General features: G+C 46.0%; 1 protein-coding gene across 1 annotated transcript in view; it reads right to left on the bottom strand.

Moving 5' to 3' along the window:
- Positions 1–244: 244 nt before the first annotated feature.
- The window catches only part of LOC147725203 (CD5 antigen-like), a 223214-nt gene continuing 203669 nt past the window's right edge, over positions 245–19789 (bottom strand). Inside the window, exons 5-6 of the mRNA XM_086967130.1 lie at positions 2743–2775; positions 245–741 (exon numbers count right to left, since the gene is read on the bottom strand). Of these exons, the coding sequence (XP_086823256.1) occupies positions 245–741; positions 2743–2775 (530 nt within the window). The remainder of the gene's footprint in view (positions 742–2742; positions 2776–19789) is intronic.

The following is a 19789-nucleotide window of genomic DNA, read 5'->3' as shown; positions in this document are numbered from 1 at the left end:
CTGACCTCTGCTCCCACTTTCATCTTTTAATCTCAGCGAGATGTTCGTGTTGAAATCAGGTCACTCTCGGTTTCGGAAAGACTGAAAGACACATTGGTTTAACTTGCTTTTAGATAAAGCTGTTTGTTTTTATTGAATAGAATTGCCCTTTTCAGCAGCTTCAAGTGTTTTGACTTTATCGTGACTTCAAAATATCATGAAAAAGAAACAATTTATCACACACCCTTGTTTAGCCTTTGTGTGATTACTGCAGATAAGCATGTATTTGGTACCCAAGGCAGATTAAAGGATATATTTTCTCTGTAAAAGTGGCGGTGTAGGTGTAGAGGTGCTTCTTTGTGTCGGCGTTGTAGAAAGACACCAGCCCCCCCTCGTAGTCTACGAAGAGGCCCACATTGGACAGCACACCAGAAAAACGGTGCTGTCTGTCAGGTCCATCGATAACAGTATACTCTGCCAACCCCTGGATGAGGACCCAGAAGCCGTCTTTGGGGGCAAAAAAGTCATGTACCGTTGTGCTCACTGATGCGCTGGCGACCCCCAGCCTCCATTGGTCCTGCACAATAAATTCATACGGGAACCTCACTGCCGTGTCTATGTTCACCACCCAGTACCACCTCCCAGAGGTGATCCCTGTGGACCCCCGGACACAGCGGCCCATGGCCAGGTTGCGGAGATCCTTCCCGTTACTGCTGATGAGGAAGGTCCTGTTTGCAGCCTTCGGATCCACCGACAGGGGCGCTGCGGAGACAGAGAACATCATCAGGCCACTCACACAACTTGTCAACACTTCCAATAATGTGCAGAATTTACAGGCAGAGAAAAATATATTAAAAACTAAGGGGTTGAATTTCAAGCCTCTTGCACCATCGATGCGTCACTTTTAATGTGGGAAAAAGTAACACTAGCGGCGCAAGAGGCTTGTAAATAAGGCTATAAAAGCACCTGACAATGACTGGTCCCGCACATTAACTGATATCTTCAACATTTGAAGTGTGGGAGAGGGACAAACCTCTTCAGATGAGCGCAGAGCACTGGTGTAGCAGGTGCAGTGGCACCAGGTCCGACCTTCAAAACTGCACCTGCGCTAGTACAGTTTGACCAGCAGCACACCTATCAATGATTCAGAAGGTGCAGTGGCACCGGGCCAGACTGGCGATGCCGCACTTGTACTAGTACAGTGCAAGTGACAGCGTACCTTTCAATGATTCAACGGGCACAGTGGCACCAGACCCAGCTGGCCGCGCTTGTGCAGTGTGAGCAGAGGTGTAGGTCTCAATGGTGCAGAAGGTGCAGAGGCCCTGGGCCTGACCAGCGATGCCACACCTGAACTAGTACAGCGTGAGCAGAGGCGTACCTATCAATGAATCAGTGGGTGTCGTGGCACCGGGCCGGACCAGCGATGCCACCCTTGCACTAGTACTGTGTGAGCAGAGGCATACCTATCATTCAATCAGCAGGTGCAGTGGCACGGGGCCCAGCTGGCTACGCTTGTGCAGTTTGAACAGAGGTGTAGGTCTCAATGGTGCAGCCAGTGTACGATGGCAGGGCAGGGCCAGTGCGCCACTGCTGCCAATGATTGACAGCAGTGAGGAGTGGCCACGTAAGTTTGAACTGAGCATGTTAGCTTGGCTGGCAACATTGCTACGGCCAAACTGACATGTGCGATTCAAACATCTCCAACCCGGCTGTCTTGGAGAGTTGGGTTGGAGAGCTGACACAGGCCTACAGTGCCTTTTGGAGCATAGAACCAGCCTGCTCCAGCCAATCAAGACGCCTTACTCATGCTGCTTAACAGCATGAGAACAGTGTCTTGATTGGATGAGAGAGTTGCCTGTGGGCTTCGCGCTCTGAGGACATGCTACAGAACACAAGGACGTTCTTCAGAAGATCAAGAGGTAGTGTAAGGTAAGTGATTTGTTTAATGTGTATATTTATAATAATATGCATATTATTGCGTATATTAGCCCCTTTGCTGCTGCACAAATTCCACCTTGGTGTGAGAGGGGGCAGGGTTGGGCATGGCACTCATGACTGCTCCCGGCCGTCATAAATTATGGTGGGCATGTGCTCATGATGGCCGGGAGCCGTCATAACTCCACCCACTGAGTAATTCTCCTGCACAGGCAGGGAATTACCAGCGCATGGGCGGAGCGGCAACGTTCTGACATCTCCCGGCCGTCATGAGCACACGCCTACTGTGACACATGACGGCCGGGAGCCTTCATGAGCACTGAAGGATTTAGTATGTGTATTTGTTATGTTTATATTTTTTGCACCCCTCCAATGTGATTTGTCACCAACTGCCCATGAGTGGCGGCTGGTCCAGCCAGTAGCTCTCCAGATTAGTGTGGTAATGTGCGGGCAGATGTACCTCAAGTCTCATGTTACTGTCATGTGAGGGATCGTGTGTTTAGTGGCTAGGAACCCGCCTCAAGCCGCTGCACGCACAGTCTCACCTGATCTCATATTCTGAGATGGTGTCTATCCGCCGTTCTTTCTTCAGTGCAGAGAAAGGCCAAAATAACTAGTTAAGCGGTAAGAAACACTTTTTAAAGATGCCATGGATAAAAAGATGCCCCCCCTTCTGGCCTTTAGACTAGTCTCTCTAGACATGGAGTTTGTAATATAGCTCTTCAGTGTAACAAGTCTCACTTGTTACCTATCTTTTTGCAAACTGTACCTGGCAGGGAGGGGAATAAAGATTTATATTCAAGGATGCGAAAAAACGTATAGATGTACCTCTGAAGTCTGTTGGGTCAAAAACACGACTCTCTGCAAAGATAAAAAAGAAACATAACAAGATATTATTATTTTTTACATTGTTCCTTGATTATTTGCTGGTAATCTTAACATTAATCAGCTGTATTTTTAAGGTCTCCTGAACCACTGACCTTCTCGGAAGGCTTCCAGGGAAGCATTACCGTATTTACCACCCTGTCCACCCGAGATCGAAAAGGAAAAATACACTTCCAGTGGTGTAATGAGACCATAGGCCCCCCCTGCAAGGTTCTGTGAGGGGCCACACATACAAATACTTGGTCACCCGTCTGTGCCCCACCGAACAAAGGAAGCATTACTATATTTACCATATTTACCTCCCACATCTACCTCTCATAACTTCGACAATGAAAGCGAGCACACTACCAAGTTATTTATTAATTCCTTAGAGATGTCCTTCATACTAAGTGGCTTATTTATGACAGGCTAACATCACCTTTTTCTGGCGCTCCTGTGACGCAGGCCTCTCAATCATATCTATGAGGCGATTCTGCAGGGTTAACGTGGCCTCATAGATATGGAGTAAGACGAAGCTGTGCCGGCCGCTACCTTGCCTTACTCTGAACCAAGGAGGCCTTCCATGGCCGTCACAGTGGGTCACAAGGCACCCATGGATTTTGACGCTGCTCCAGATTTACTTAAACACATAACCCTGCACCACACTGCAAGCACGCCTACCTTGGCACTGTGGAGCCAGCACAGGGGAAAAGGCCACAAATGCACAGCATTTCATAAATAAAGTGAAGTCCTGCCCTTTCACATTGGTGTAGGGCAGTGCAGCAAGAAGATGTGCAGCACTGCCCTGCACCAATTCCTTATAAATGAGGCCCTCAGTGGACAAAAATCTTTTGGGTTTTATTAAAAGTCCCCTCGTCCACCAACCTAGTTGGTTGCATGCTTCAATATTGGAATCCCACCGGAGGCGCCTAGCGTATCGAGGGTGCTTCAACGCCTGATCACAGTGGAGCGTTTTTCTTTTTTCTGGGGAGGTTGGTTATCTCACAAAAGGAAAGGGGGAATTTAATTTTTCTTTGGGTTACCCAGCGATGTGATATATTTTTTATAGTTGCAACCTTTGAAAAGTGTTGAAAGCAGTCGTGTATGTGTTCCGAGAAACTCTCACTCCTCAATGAGGATCTATATGTTTTAGCAATAAAGTCTTCCGACATGCTTAGGGGCTTAATTGCAAGCACAGTGCACCATCAGAACATACCTTTAACGGCGTTCCAGTGGCAAATGACCCTGTAGATATGGTGTGAGGCAACGTAGCACAAGTCACTGCTTTGTCTGACACTGTGAAAGGTAGGCATGCCATGGGAATTACGTTTTTACGTCTTTTTTATTAAACATAAACAGGCTTCAGTTCAATACCCGTATACAAGTGGCATTTAAGGAGAGATAGACGAGACAAGTTCACAGTTCTTAAAATGTATCCTGTGGGCGATCCCCACCATGAGACACCCACACTCCTCCACCACAAACCCTAGCATCCTGTCTCCCACATAAACACATATCAGTTCACAGGGCTTGCTTCAAAGTTCTCTATATTCGGCCCATGCACTCCAGATCTATTCCCCTTTACGAGGGCAGCCCTTTTACTCTGGTAGATAACCCGCTCCGCCCCACAACACCAGTCCAGGTCTCTTTTCCAGGCTGTAAGAGTAGGGGCTGTCTCTGCTCCCTTTACTCAGGCAATGTTTCTCTTGGCTACCCCACCCGCAAGGGCCAGCCAGGTCTTAGCCCACTGCAGCCACGTCGTTTCTCCAGTCACCCCCAGGATGAGCCACCTTGGGTCAAGTGGGTCACTCTCGCCCACCACAATTCCCAGATTTACAACATGCTTTAAACTAGGGTGTGTGTCAAAAGCCGCGCCGCACCAAGGGGGGTGTAAGGGTTTTGTGAAGGAAGGTGTCTCTTCCTCTACAAAAACAACTTGATTTCAACACAGACATCCTTGCACCATGACAGTCATTGTGCACCAGCTCTGCAAAAGAGGACATGAATGTGCTGTAACTCAAAACTCTGAGCAGCTTCTGCAAGCTTCTCTCACCCAGAACATTGACGCTATGAGCAGCACCCGTACAAGTCTCTCACTTAACAGACACCGCAGGAGGAGAAGGAGCACTGTAAACACCCCTCACAATCGGGATGCACCATGGAAACCAGGCAGCAATGACACCCACCTTTCAAGAGAGGAGTAGTACAGGTGCTATCTTTAAGAGCCCCTCTCACCAAAACAGGTGGATGCCACAGCAGCAGAGTAACCTTAATTCTGTAAACAGGTGATCCATGTTCAGTGTGAAGGAATAAATGTGCACAGCTGCCAAATGCAACACGTCCAGTGTGATTCTCAGCCCGTCTTGGATTTTTATCCAAAAGCTTGAGTCCTATCCATGTAGGAAAACCCCCCTTGATGACATGGCCATCCCCACTGTTTGCATGCTATTTGATTTTGACTGAAAGTGCAGTGGGTCCCTGCTAATCAGGTCCCCAGTGCCAGATCTCTTTCCCAAAACTGTACAGTTATTTTCCTCAATTGGCAAAACCATTTGTACTTTCTGTGAGTTCCAGTAAATAATACCCCAGACACCTGGGGCATGAGGTACTAAAGAAGGGGTTCTCAGCGATGCAGCACCAATTTTGCCATCTTAAGGGACCAATCAGCAAATGCACACCAAACAACCATTTGCAGGTTGCGTGTTTTGGGACATACAAAAGTAAAAACATAACATGACACACATCCCTCTGTGCCATATCCCCTAACACTGAATTTTGTATTTGTAATTCACCCCTACAGCAGGCCTTACAATCCTACGGCACACTGTTTTTTATTACATGTGAGAGAATACATGCATGAGCAGATATGTCTCTCTGCTGTTCAGCTCCATTAATGCCATCACAAGTGATCAGGGAAGCCATTTTAGAATGTGCTGGAAACTGGTAAAAAGGAATTCCCCAACTACACGATGGCTTCACTGACAATAGGGTTGATTGGTGTCAAACATCTTGCATTAACAAAAACACTTTGATTCCAGTGTTGGATTTATTAATACACGCACCCAGAGGGCACCTTAGAGGTGGCCCTGAAAAGCCACCAGCCCCTGGTGTTTTGTCTGACTGGTTTCTTCCACCAGAGATGAGTGTCTGGCCCCCAAGCATGAGAGACTTTTCTCTCAGAAGTTCAGAAATAAAACTTGCTTGGGAAAGGGCATTTACGTTACGCCCCTCTGCCACAGGATGGCCTGCTGATTAGCGTTCCCAAGCAGATGAACTTCAAATAAGATACCACTTTTGAAATGTGAAACCTGGCTTCCTTCACAGGAGATGAAGCCTACAGTTGTTGTCTAGATGCCTTTATCAACTGAATAGGGGCGAAAAATTAGCTCGTCAGGTAGACTTGCAAACCCCCAGGTTAGTGCAATCCCTAAGCTGGTCTAATATGAGGTGGACATGATTTTTCAGATTTGGCCATCTTTGTGTTGGCAAACTTAGGAACTCTGGGACATGGTTATGCCCACTTCCCACAACAAGTGGTCATATAGGGGTTGTAATTCGCCCAATGGTCATTAGCCCATTGGCTACCACCTTACACTCCCTTGAGACTCCCTTAACATCTGAGTATCAGGAGACCATGGCACCAGATAATCAGATCCTACTGACTTGAAAGAAGATGGGCTTTAAGAGTTGCAAACAGCAAGAAATGAAGATACAATAACTGACTTGGTGACAACCCTACAGGCCTGCCTGCTGACTTGGAGAACTGTGCCAAAAGACGACTTGTCCTGCAGCTGCTGTGTCTCCAGAACCTGGAAGACCTGCCAGTACTTCATCCAGGAACCACGACCTCCTGTGAAGAAGCAAACCTTCCCTGCATCCTGCAGGCACCCAGAAAGAACTGAGAGGACTCCGAGATCGCAAAAACCGTACCCCAAAGGACACCACTGCGCCAATTGCTCTGACTCCATGGGTCAGAGTGGTCTGCCAACCCTCGTGAAACAGAGTCCACTATGTTTCTTCCCTTGTGAACTCTCCCATGTAAGTCACTTTACTGTACCTGAATGCCGTACTTGTCCTTTCTCCCATTGATATGATATTATAATATAAAAATTATTTAAACAGCGCACGTACACCAACGGTTTCTTGAAGCTTACAAGGATGGACTGAGAACACAGCAGTGAGGTGGGGAAAATTAATTGTATGATTGGGAGAATAGCTAGGTCTTAAGTGCCCTCCTGAATATGGGGTAGGAAGGGATGAAACAGAGATTTGGGGGAAGAGAGTTCCATAAAAGAGGGGCCTTCAAGGAAAATTTCAGACCACCATGCTTCTTACGTCTGAAGGTGCATGTGGACAAAAGGCTTGAGCAGGAAGAACGGAGAACCCGAGACGGAATATAGCGATGGATACAAGAAGCAATAAAGGCCGGGCCTTGAAGAGAAAGAGCCTTGTGGATCAGGCCGCTCAATTTAAAAAGGCTGCGCTGGGCCACAGGGAGCCAATGAAGGCTCTTAAGGGGGGGCTTAGTGTGACTAGACTTTGACTGTCCAAAGATGAGTCTGACTGCTTGTTTCTGAATAAGTTGAAGTTGATGGGATTGCATCTTCTGGAAATTGCACTGTGTCAACTTTTTGAATACACAAGAATTTCTATTGAAAAATGTACTTACCTCCCTGGTTCTGGTGCCTAAATATATATAAAGGCACTTGTTATTTTTATAAATTGGTGTGGATCTCCTTATTGAGTTGTATGAATCATTTATTGACTATTGTGTGTTTTTGCATATGTCTTACACTCCTCCCTGATCAGCCTTAGGCTGTTCGACACTTTACCCTCGAGAAGATCACCTTGGAATTGCTGGAGCAAGCCTTGACCACTCATAAGAGAACCTCTGGACTCTTTGCACGATATATCTCATTTTGATGCAGCGTAGATTTCACTGGGTCACTTTTATGGGGCTTCCTTGCGATTGAACGCCCACCCTGCACACATTAAACCTGTAGGTGTAAAAAGGGGTGTGGCCTTAGATCACCTCTCTGCAACGCAGTCCTGTGGCTCTTACTGGAGATACCTGGTGGGCTAGTTGGTCCCCAGGGACCCTCAGGATTGAAGGGGACTTAATCCCCCAACTTAAAACGCGACAGGATGCGTTTGCACATTTGTCAAATCAAGCCACGCCCCCACCGTGCACCACTGTGCAAACACATGCGCAAGTTATAGTGAGTCCAACTAACTATAACGTGGGAATTTCAATGGTTTTATGTCAGTAAAATTTCCAGCTAACGATAACTGGTGTGAAACCTATGGTTTTTTCACTGAATTTAATTGGTTTTTTAAATGCTAATTCCTAACTATAACTGGTGTGAAACCTCTGTTTTTTTCAGGGAATTTCATAGGTTTTTGCCCTGGTGCGCTCCCGGTGTGCGCCCCAGTGTGCGCACCAGAAAGCGCACTTTTCCGGCGCGCCCCGGGGCACGCACCGGTGAGCGTCCCGTTAGCGCTATTGCTGCAAACAAAAACATCATCGTGACGTATTGCGTAGCCACGTCACCGTGATTCGCATGGCGTAAGCGCACCCGGAAGCACTCACACTTTTTTTTGCTCCTGTTGAGCAGTTTTGCATTCCCTGTTTTTGTTTTTGTTCTGAAAAAAACATTAAAAAAAACAGTTCTTTTTAGAACTACCTCCAGTTCTCAAAAAAGAGCTATATTCTCATCAAATTCAAAATGAGTAACTGAAGTGGAGTGCAGTGAGAGAGGAGAGGAAATGAAAATGAGTGAGAAAGCAAAGAAAGGGACGAGAGGGGAAGGGAATTGTAGGCCCATTTGACAGAACGTCTATTGTTACTACGTACGGTATTGTCTGGGATTGCTTTATGTGTGTCATCTTTAGTTTCCATCCCCGATAGGATAGTACTAGAAAAGCTTATTTCAAGAGGGCGATGGTCACTATCTGATCTAGTTTTGACCACCATGTCTATGGCATATGGCCAAAGATCCAGGGAAACAATAATGTAATCAATTTTGCTCTGGCAGTTTTGTCTGTGGAAGGTGGAGGCGTTAGGGCTGTCAGATGGTTAGCGGCCATTGCACGCCCTCATACCGTGACTTACCAATACCCTAGTAACTTGAAGAGCTAAGTTTGTTCCAGCAACTACCCCACTACTAGATAAGGATGGTATACCATTTGCAAGGTCCTCATCCTCGTACAGTTTGTCAATCCCTGTTATGGGTTCAAAGTTACAGTTCATATCCCCACATATGATCCTACTTGATCCTGGATCCAGATCATCTAAAATTGATTCTAGTTTATCAATGCAGGGTGACTCCTTGTAAGAAGGGCAGGGCCTGTTGTACACATTAAATAAGTATATCTCCCGTTTATCGTTAGGAGTCATTTTCAATCCAAGTATGTCTAAGGAGGCGATACTTAGTTTACTAATGGTAATGTTAATGGCCACCTTAACCCATATTATTAACCCTCCAGAGGGACGGCCTCATACGGATGGAACTGCGTCCAGCTGGAAAGTTTTGTATCCTACCCTATGGACCGATTTTGTCGCCCAGGATTCCTGCAAGATGCAAAAGTCACAGCTATTCATGTAGTCGTTCCAGTCGGGATCACTTATTTTTGAGCCCACTCCTGCCACATTCCAAGAAACAAGCTTGATCCTAGGGGGACAGGAGGTTAAGTTATTTCCAACGAGTGAAGGCAGATTGCATATTGTACTATCTGCTCCTACGTTGTTATGGTTACATACACCTCTCTCTGTTGAGTTTGATGGGCCCACTTTGGCCATCAATCCCTTGACATACTCTAAGTCAGGGCTAATCGAACTGTTATCCCCGTGTGGGCAGGGTGATGGCAACCATCGAGCACAACTATCATAACAATACCCAGGTGAGTTACTATTATGAGGAACCACCGGACCAGAAGGGGAGTGTGTGGGTTGAGAAACCTTGTCAAGTGCTCTAAGTCAATCCACTGCCTGTAGTTCACTGACCCTATTATAACATGGTATGAAGGGTGGTACAAACTGAGGGCCCATCCATCCTCCATATTGCTGTGGTCCACCATCTGGAAATCTCCTGGCTCTACGTTGAACCAGGGTCCAGCCATCATCCCTCTCCTCTCCCCAGTTGTTGTAATTCAAATCCCTATACATCTCATGCCCCCTCCCGCCCCTACCATGATTACTGCTTCTGGTCCAGCTCCATCTATTATCAGGCTGTTCCGTTGGCGTATAAAAATACGCCAAGGGACTTGCCACAATTGATGATCCTTCGTTTCTAGGAGTTCCCAAAAGAATATGGTCCACATAGCTACGATCTTCAAAGGTTATAACCACACAGTCCCCCTGCACTCTTTTCCTATTGTAGCCTACCCAGGGAGCTCTCTCGACCATTAGGATATTACTACTTCTTGTTGACGGTAGAGGATGATTGGAATTAAGCCAATAAAACACCTTATTTTTGAGCGCCCCATATGGTTCCGAAGTTGAGGAGCCCAATTCTGGGACCCCCGTCAGTATCACCACATAAGCACATGCCTCTGTGGGTAAATTAATGTTCCTGCGCTTTTCCGTCTTGTCTAATTGAGTTTGATCTGCATTAATAGTTGGTGTATTAATACAGACTGGATTTTTTGCAGTTATCTCAGTTACCGTGGGGAAATTTACACTGGCTTTAGTTACTTCTGGGCAGATTATGCTTGGCACAGGTGGTTTAGGTGCTACCTTTTTACCTTCTACTTCGTTTTTTTGTGTGTCTGCGGTGTAGTGTTGGGGGCAGGTGCACAAATTATTTTTTTTGCTTGACTGGTGTAATGAGTTTTTAAGTCTTTCTGTAGGTTAAGTAATTGATTTTCCATCCCTCTTAGCCTCTCCTCTAAGGGAAGAAGTAGAGTTTTAAGTAATGACGTTAGAGATGACATGAAAAGGTCCTCTTTATCCGTTGTCGTACCTACACTATTGGCTATCGAGTTATCAGGTGGTAGATCAGCTATCAGATCAGCTATAGAGTCATCGAGGTTTGTGTCATCTAACATACATAAGGGTAGGGTTTTCCGTTCTGCCCCCTCTATCTCTGACTCCTGCACGTAAGTATTCGAAGTCTCCCCTTTAGTACCTACATCATTCCTATTAGTACTCTCTATCAAATTCCCTTTTTTAGCAGGGCAGTTATTTTTATGAATTTGCTTACTTTTCTTTTTAGGAATTGCTCCTTCCCTTTTTCCTCTTGTTTGTTGGTTGCTGCTGTCATTCTGCATGACTAGTAGTGGAACAGTAGTAATATTTTCTGTAATATTTCCAGAGTTTACCGGCACCTGTGGATCAATAAGACTCAGGTCCTTGAAGTCAGATTGTCTTGTGAACCTCAGCAATTGTCTGTAGGAGGTTGGAGTGGTTAGCATTATTTAGAGTACATTCTGGAGTGCGCGCTGCAGCGATATGTCCCATTGAAGACCTCTTGGCTAATGCAAGGTCCTGTGAGACCCTTCTCTCCATAAGAACGATTCCCTGGTCTATCAGGGTGTTTGTGCGAACTATAAAATCATCAAGTGTTCCTGTCAATTTTGTGCCACTTGCTGCTGCCTTACTGATTGTTTCACGGGAAACCATTTCTGTATCCTATGTATTTCCCCAGAACAAAGCAATGAAGAAAGAAATAAATAGCTGTTATGTACACAACATCCGGGGGAATGGTTAAGAATAGTAAAGGGTCCGTTTGGTGGGTAGCAGAAGTGTATCTGTGAACAGGTAGCAATTATCAATAAATCAAACAAATAACAGCATAAGGTTGTATTACTATGGAGCTAAACACTATGTAAATAATAAGCTCTAAACACTTAACAATATATCCAAAAGGGGACAGGTTACGTTTAGCAAAATCAGCAGCTTACGGTGTAGGAGTTTGTTAAATCAGTAGTATTGGACAGAATCTCTGGCCCAGACCAGACTCCTCAGGCCTCTGAGGGCCTAAGTGGGCCCGCCCTTTGCCCGGGCTTAGCCTGGCGCTCCTGCAACGCGGGTAATTGCGCCGATTTCTAAGTGCCTCCTGGCGCCTTGTCCCGGGATGCGGCTTCCGGCCGCAAGGTCTGTTGGTGCTTGTGGTCCTCAGCCCCGAGTCTCACCCCCGCTCGGCGGCCGCACTAGTGATGGAAAGGGCGGCGGCGGGGGGTGAGCAACAGCGCCAACACAAAGAGACAGGTCCGCGGGAAAATTGCTTTCACGGCAGGTACAGGTCACAGGGTCCTCCGAAAGTCAAAGCGTCACTTACCCATGCAGTCAGTAAGATATGTTTAATCACTCACTTATAGAGTCAGTCAAGCACCTACTAAATCATCCATTCAGACACTCATACACCCACACATTCTTCAATACACCTTTCCCTATTTACATTAAACATATTTAAACTTTACAGAAACAATCAGTCACTGGATGATGTCATCAGTGATGTCATTTGAGATGTCATCAGTGATGTCACTGACCGTGTCATGAGTGATGTAATATGTGACGTCATCATCAATGCATTGTAGGGGCGCGAGTTATATTTACCTGAACTAACTATTACGGGAGAATTTCTCTGGTTTTGCACAAGTGAAATATCCAACTAAGTATAACTTTCCATAAAACCTATGTTTTTTCAATGAATTTCTAAGGTTTTGTAAATTCTAATTTCTAACTATAACGTGCCTGAAAGCTATGTTTTTTAAGAGAATTTTAAAGGTTTTTAAATGCTAGTTTCTAACTATTGAGGTAATTGGAATTTTTATGGTCAGTTATGTCCCCTAACGAGTACCCCATCGTCTCCATGTACGAGTTAAAGTGCATGTAACTTCCCTCCGCAACCGAATTTGAAGATGCAAATACATTTGCGTCCAACGTTAACATGTCCTCTATCAGATCCACCATGAATGGATTGATAATTCAGTTCCTAAGTATGCCGTGCCACCGTCTTTACATGGTGCACTTTCACGTTTTCCTGGCTCTGCCGAGTTAGGACCTGATTCCTGCCATTGAACCACTTTTCCCGTCTCTGTCTCCGAAATCTGCAATGTGGAGATGAAATGCATCCATGACCTCTGCCTTACTTCCTGCCAAGCGAGCGGTGCCCGGCTCGGCCTGCTCTGCCTGCCAAAAACAGTATTTTGCCTTCAAGTTATCAGCGTAGCCAGCTCAGCCTCCTCGAAAACACATTCCTGTCTAGTAAAATAAGTAAACAGCTCCCCGGCTGCAGAGTAAAGGGTAAAGCCTTCCTGTCCTCCTCATGAAATTCATTGCTCCCGTTACCATGGTAGGCCCTGGCTTCGCGCATCTGCACCTAGACACGCATACATTCAGTGTAGCATAGCCTCTGCCCGAAAGACCTTTTCCTCCAGTATAAACATCCTCCAAACACAAGATATCAGGTATGTTTTAGGAACAGGTCGATCTGACATGCCAGACTTATGTCTCTTCTACTAGTGTTAAAAGTCAGACTCTTAGCTTTCTCCAGACGCACGTCAATCACACGTCATATTAGCTGCGCGCGCATCCTGGCCATAGGATTCAGCTGACTCTGCAAGAATTCACTAAGCATCCACCCACTTATGACACTTTTCTGTGACATTTCTAGTTCACGCCTCTGTGCACACCCATGGTCACGCCTTTTTGCTACGCACGTGTGTTCTTATCATATACATTTCACTAGTCACGCCTACTGTATGAAATGCTATTGTGTCATTTTACTATATATGCCATGTACTGTGAATAAATCGATGACATCTTTCCTGACATCTTCCCTTGCATACCCGAACCCTTGTATTGATGGAATAGATCTCCATTGACTCGAGTCATTTCTGAATTAAAGCCCTTTAAGACTCAGACACCCCGGACTCTGCCTTTCATTTTATTGAGCTATTCTTGTACTTGTAATTATATGGAAAAATGATACGGTAAAATATTTACCACAGAATTTGGCGACCGAATAGGGACCCCTCCCCCACCCCACGCGCCGGTGATGCGTCGCAGGCCTAGCCCCCTGCCACGGCCGTGACGGACCCCAAGCGCATCTGCAGGATTTCCTGTATCTCCCTCAGGCCCACGGAGGTGACGGAGACTGCGGTCGACATCCAGACGAGGCGGTGAGGAGTGCGGAGGATCCCGACCAGAGCCCAGCCGAGAGAGCAGCGTCCGAGGTGTCGAGAGGCCCACCTGTAGTGTCGAGGCGCATGCGTAGCAGAAGCAGTGACGTCAGTCCAGTCCAGTCGAGTTTCCGAGGCCTTCCGTTCCGTGCTTCCCGGTGAGTACCGTTGCTGGGGACGCATCAAGACGGGTGCATTAATTTGTATCCGGTCAAGACGGGTTTGGGTACACAGACCCGGTCTGCACTGTTTTAGCAGTGTATCTGTACTGTTTAGCAGTATATCAAGTAATTCTTGTATTTAACGGTTCAATTTAGTCCTCGTTATTGAATTTGTGGGTAGTCAATATATGTTCGAAATATTTCAATGTGTTTAATGTCGTGGTATGAGTGACTGTTTGTATATTATATTGTGTTCATTGTTTTCGTGTGGCAGCAATGCCTTTGTTCTCCAAGTTACGACAGATAGGGACTAGGAAAGGGATTCTTGAAGAAGCAGTTCCCATCCCACCCAGGGACACTCATGGGCATTTTATGTACCACAAGCACGGCTTAGATGCCATATTATATCTAGATTTGTGGGTGGATTACACGAAGGACTTGTCTGAGAATCAGAGATGGCCTGTTACAGGGACATGGGATGCCGATTGCATCATGTGAGTAGAAGAAGCGTTATGTAAAAAGAAAGCTAGACAATCACAGAAAGATGCCATTGAATTGTGGCGTGAAGAATCACATAGACGGACAGAGAAAGCGTTCAGAAAAGCAGAGAAAAGTAGAGAGGATTCCGAAAAAGCCAAAGAAAAAGAACTAATAGAAGAAGGAGAACAAGTTAAAATGGAACAACACGACAGACAGAGTAATGCCATTGTGACAGGACTGTATCCAGTCCGGGCCGAGGGCCTGCCCAAGGCGACCCCGGAAATACCGAAAGACCTGCCCCCTCCATTGGTTCCGACTAAATTACGTCATAAGACCGCAGCGGACATTTTCCTTTCTTCCTATTTAGACGATGTAGCTCCCGCATATACTAATGCACCTGCCCATGTACCCGTACCACCTGCTGACGTTAACCTACCCCACGATCATCTACCCCCAGGTCCGCAACAGCAAACTCCACCTGCACCACATCCTGCACCTGTCCCCGCACCACTTCCCGCACCTGTTGTCACTTCCCCTGTAGTTCTCCCTGGTGGTATTCATCCACTTAATCCTTTTGTTCAGGGTCCAATCCCGCCACAAATACCGACCCTACAGTCAGGTTATGCACAAGCCTCCGCCTCAGGAGGTGCTAGAGGAGGTTTTCGTACCCCGCCACAGTTACAACGTATGACAATGAGAGATTTTGCAATGTCGCGAACACCTAAAGGAGCCCCAGCCGAAAAACTTCAAGAACAGCTTACTGATTGCAGATATGATACAGTGCCAGGAAAAACAGGGCCCATGTTATTAGCATCCCTACGTTTAAGACGTGTTACCGATTATTTAGTTTTACTGCCAGAAATGCCAGAACATCTAGACAATATGTATCATTTTATTAGAACAGGAGAAAGACCGGAGTGTGTTGGTGAAGCCATGTCACGTCAGAAAGTTGAGACTCAAGGCTTAATAATGCGATTTTTGGTTAATTGTCTGATAAGAGAACAAGATCAGGCCGGTTTTCCAGAAGGAGAAATGAATAGATTGATCAGATGGAGTCAGAATATTGCAGAGGGTAAACATGACAAAGAGAAATGTGTGCATGCTATGGTTAGAAAAATCCGTTCAGAAATAATAGCAATACATGTCCGCCAAGAGTCCGATAGGCAACTCGAGTCAGACGTCGAGAAAACCTCAGATGAGCAAGAACAACCAGAGATTACAGCAGAAACCTCGCAATTACCAAATAGAGACATGATAGCATACGTAGGTAGAGAGAAACTCCCTAGACCATCTCCCCTTGATCGGCCCTTTGACAGACCCATTCGTTTAGAAAACAAGAAACGCTACCTATGTCCGATACCAGAGCGATATTCCCTTGAACATGTATTCCAGAATACTGAAAAGTTACTGAAAGACAGAGTAGGTTATCAAGAACTGAATACCTTACGAGAACAGGAACTAGCCCGGTCCGCAGGACAGTGGGCCGGGGATGACAGCATATACAAAGACGATTCAGTAGTGCACACATTTTTAAGTCTCACTCCAGAAGAACAGCGACTAGCTGGTATATACATGACCCAACACCTTATCATACAGTATGAAAACCAAGCATCTGATCCAGGTCTGTTATACAGTCTGTTGCAAGACTTACTCCTGAGAAGATGGAGAGGCCTAGGTACCGATTTAATCGAAACGATTTTAGAACAACGTCACAAATATAGAACTTTCTTGACTCCACACCTTGTTTCCGTTCCACCCCCAGTCAGGCAGCCATTTAACTTAGACAAACAGAATCCTTTACGTGAAGTACATCCAGTCAGGAAAGCCGATGATACCCTTGAACGCGTGTTCGTTTACACGCCCATAACTAAAATGGAAATATTAGAAATGAAGAAAATAGTACCCAGTCACGATAAAGACCCTGCAGGATTCCACTGTGAAATAAAAGATATGTTACTCATAGGTGACTACACCTATCCCGACATTATGAAAATATTGAAAGTGTTATTGCCTGCCGGTATTTACGAGAAACTCAAAGAAAAAGAATGGGAGGTGGGAGACAAAAAGATTGATTGGGCTGCATTAGAAAACGAAGAAACTGGTCGAACCCCAGGTGTAGGCCTTGGGGAGAAAACTAAAGCATTACCAGGTTTATTAGTACAGGTTTTGCCTAGACTGTTAGCAACTAAAAAGGAGGATTGGGATGCAATCTCAGCCTGCAAACAGAAACCCGACGAAGACACTAGTGATTTTTATTCCAGATTGGAGAAATGTTTTATTATTAATAGTGGCCTGAAAACAAGTAGCGAGTCATACCCACATCTTTTTGTGTCAAAATTAGTCGAGAATTCTCTGCCTCAGGTTAAGAACCGTGTTTTGAAAGTCGAGAGTACATGGCAAGCCAATACGCCATCCCAAATGTTACAAATGTTACAATATCACCAGAACAGAATTAGAGAGGAACATGATCACGAACAGAGACGTATGAAAGACACGAAAATGAAAATGTTAGTTGCTCAGTCAGTTCCAGCAGATGGTCAGAAGAAAGGCGCGACACATTCAAATAATTCAGCGGCTCCCGTTAAAGGGACATGCAACTATTGTAAACAGCCAGGTCACTATGTAAACGATTGCGCAGTTTTGAAACACAATATCTCCACAGGTAAAACCAAAGAGAGACCACGTCCGCCCAGACAGGATCAGGTCCAGCAACATGTTCCACAAAATGTACAACCTATGCATGTTCCACAGCAGGCCGTAGCGGTACTACAGCCCCAACCCATTGCCGCGACTCAGCATGTCACACAACAGATGTACCAGTATGCCCAGTCTGATTACCCCGATTATCAGCAATACACATGAAACAGCCTAGAGAGGGTGGTTGGCTTGCCCCTTATAGAGGTTCCTGTAGATCAAGAGGGTCCTTATGTACATAGTCAGGTATTAGGGAAAGATAGAAAGTTTTTGATTGACACAGGGGCAAGCCGAACAACCATCAGTCATGAAGAGGTTCCAGGGGCACCCCTCTCAGGCTCACAGAATGTTTCCCTTAGATTTTCAGGAAAGCCTATTGTTAATGAAGTATCGAAACCAGTACCCCTTGCAGTTGGTCCATTGTCCTGAACTACTGATTTATTGCTCACAAAATCATGTCCAGAAAACTTGCTTGGCATAAAAACCCTGAAAGCTCTAGGAGCTGTAATATGTTGTTCTCCGGAAGGAGTCAGGCTGTTCCTTCGTGACTTCAAGGGCCATTATGTGTTGAGAGATTTTGATCCCAGGTTACAGAATGTTCCTGCACATTTATGGGCGAAATGGCCCCACTGATGTAGGTTGTATGCACATTACACCGTACCGTGTCACACTCAAGCCAGGAGTTATACTACCACGTATCCGACAATACAAGTTACCATCAGATGCTGTAGTGGCTTTACTGAAAATCATTGACGAGCTCATTGCACAAGGAGTGGTTGTAGAAACCGACTCCTATTCTGTTTAAATGGCCGGAGCTTCAAATTTGCACGCGCACCTCAAGGATTCACAGAAAGCCCCAGCATCTACAGCCAAGCATTGAAACGACAACTTTACGATATTCACATGCCTCCCACTACTGCCCTATTACAGTACGTCGATGATCTCTTGATCACCGCCCGAAGTGAACCAGAATGTGAACAAGCATCACTTACAGTATTGTTTTTCCTGGCGGACAAGGGACACAAGGTGTCTCCTTCAAAGCTACAATTCTGCGCCCAGCAAGTTGTGTACCTTGGGCACTTGCTGTCCAAAGAGGGGAGACAGCTGACACCAGATCGTATACAATTAATTGCACATCTGCCACAACCCAAGACACAGAAAGAAGTACGAGCCTTTATTGGATTCACTTCTTATTGTAGACAATGGATTCCCCAGTATGCATTTCTAGCTAAACCTCTCATACAGCTTACGACACAAGAGGCAGCGTCCTCGACTGTCCTCCCATGGACTCAGGAACATACACAAGCTTTTGACGAATTAAAGAAAGCCTTTTGTCAAGCACCTGTTTTAGCTACACCATGTTACAGCAAACCTTTTACACTTTTTGTCACAGAACGCGATGGCACAGCGTTGTCGGTTCTCACTCAGCTTCAAGCAGACAAACACAGACCGTGTGCTTATTTTTCGAGCACATTAGACCCAGTAGCCCAGGCCTTGCCTGCGTGCTTGAAATCAGTTGCTGCGACAGCTCTAGCAATCAGACAAAGTGATTCCATTGTATTGGGACACCAAATGACAGTACAGGTTCCACACTCTGTGGAAGTTCTCCTAAACCGAACACAGACCCAACACTTGACTATAGCACGACCGACAGGTTATGAACTGACATTATTCCAACCACACATAGAAATCAGACGTTGTAATACACTGAATCCTGCTACACTTTTACCGTCAAGCACAACAGATCCTACTCCACATGACTGCGTAGATGTAGTTGACACAGTTACGAAACCCAGACAAGACTTGACAGATGTCACATTACCCGATCCAGACCTGACACTTTATGTGGATGGTTCATGCATGAGAACAAGTACAGGAGAGCTAGTGGCCGCATAGTGAAGTAGTGTGGCTCACTGGTTAGAGGCGGCAGACCCGAGAGCAGAGGACGGCCCGGGACCAGGGTTCGATTCCCGGCGCGGCAGGTTTCTGGACCAGGGTCAGCGGACTCGATAATTCTCTCGCCTCGGTGCCCACTCTGATCAGCGATCACACTCGGCAACTCTGGGCATTAGCTTGCCTCATCTTCACCAACGGCCCCACCAGACCGCCGGGGATGCCTGGTCTCACCCTGGAGATACCCATTAAGGGACCATCTCTCAGGGAAGCCAGGAAGGGTTTCGCAGCGGTCGAAGTGCCTTGGGACCCTACGGGTAAGTAGTGCGCTATATAAATGCCAATACATTTACATTTACATTTACATTTACATATGCAGTGACCACTGAAACTGAAGTCATAGAAACACATCGCATTGACACCCTGTCAGCCCAAGCAGCAGAGCTCATTGCTCTGACCCAAGCCTGCATACGAGCCAAGAACCTTAAAGTAAACATATACACAGATTCACGTTATGCATTCGGAGTCGTTCACGACTTCGGTGTCCTCTGGCAAGAGAGAGGTTTTCTGACCTCTCACGGAGCCAAAATCCAGCACGGTCCCCTCATTCAAGCACTGTTAGAAGCAATACATTTGCCTACAGCCATAGCCATCATGAA

The sequence above is a fragment of the Lissotriton vulgaris genome, chromosome 4_1, assembly GCF_964263255.1.
Source record: "Lissotriton vulgaris chromosome 4_1, aLisVul1.2, whole genome shotgun sequence".
NCBI classification, from domain to species: domain Eukaryota; kingdom Metazoa; phylum Chordata; class Amphibia; order Caudata; family Salamandridae; genus Lissotriton; species Lissotriton vulgaris.
The sequence above is the reverse complement of the archived record's forward strand: the minus strand, read 5'-3'. Positions and strand labels throughout refer to the sequence as shown.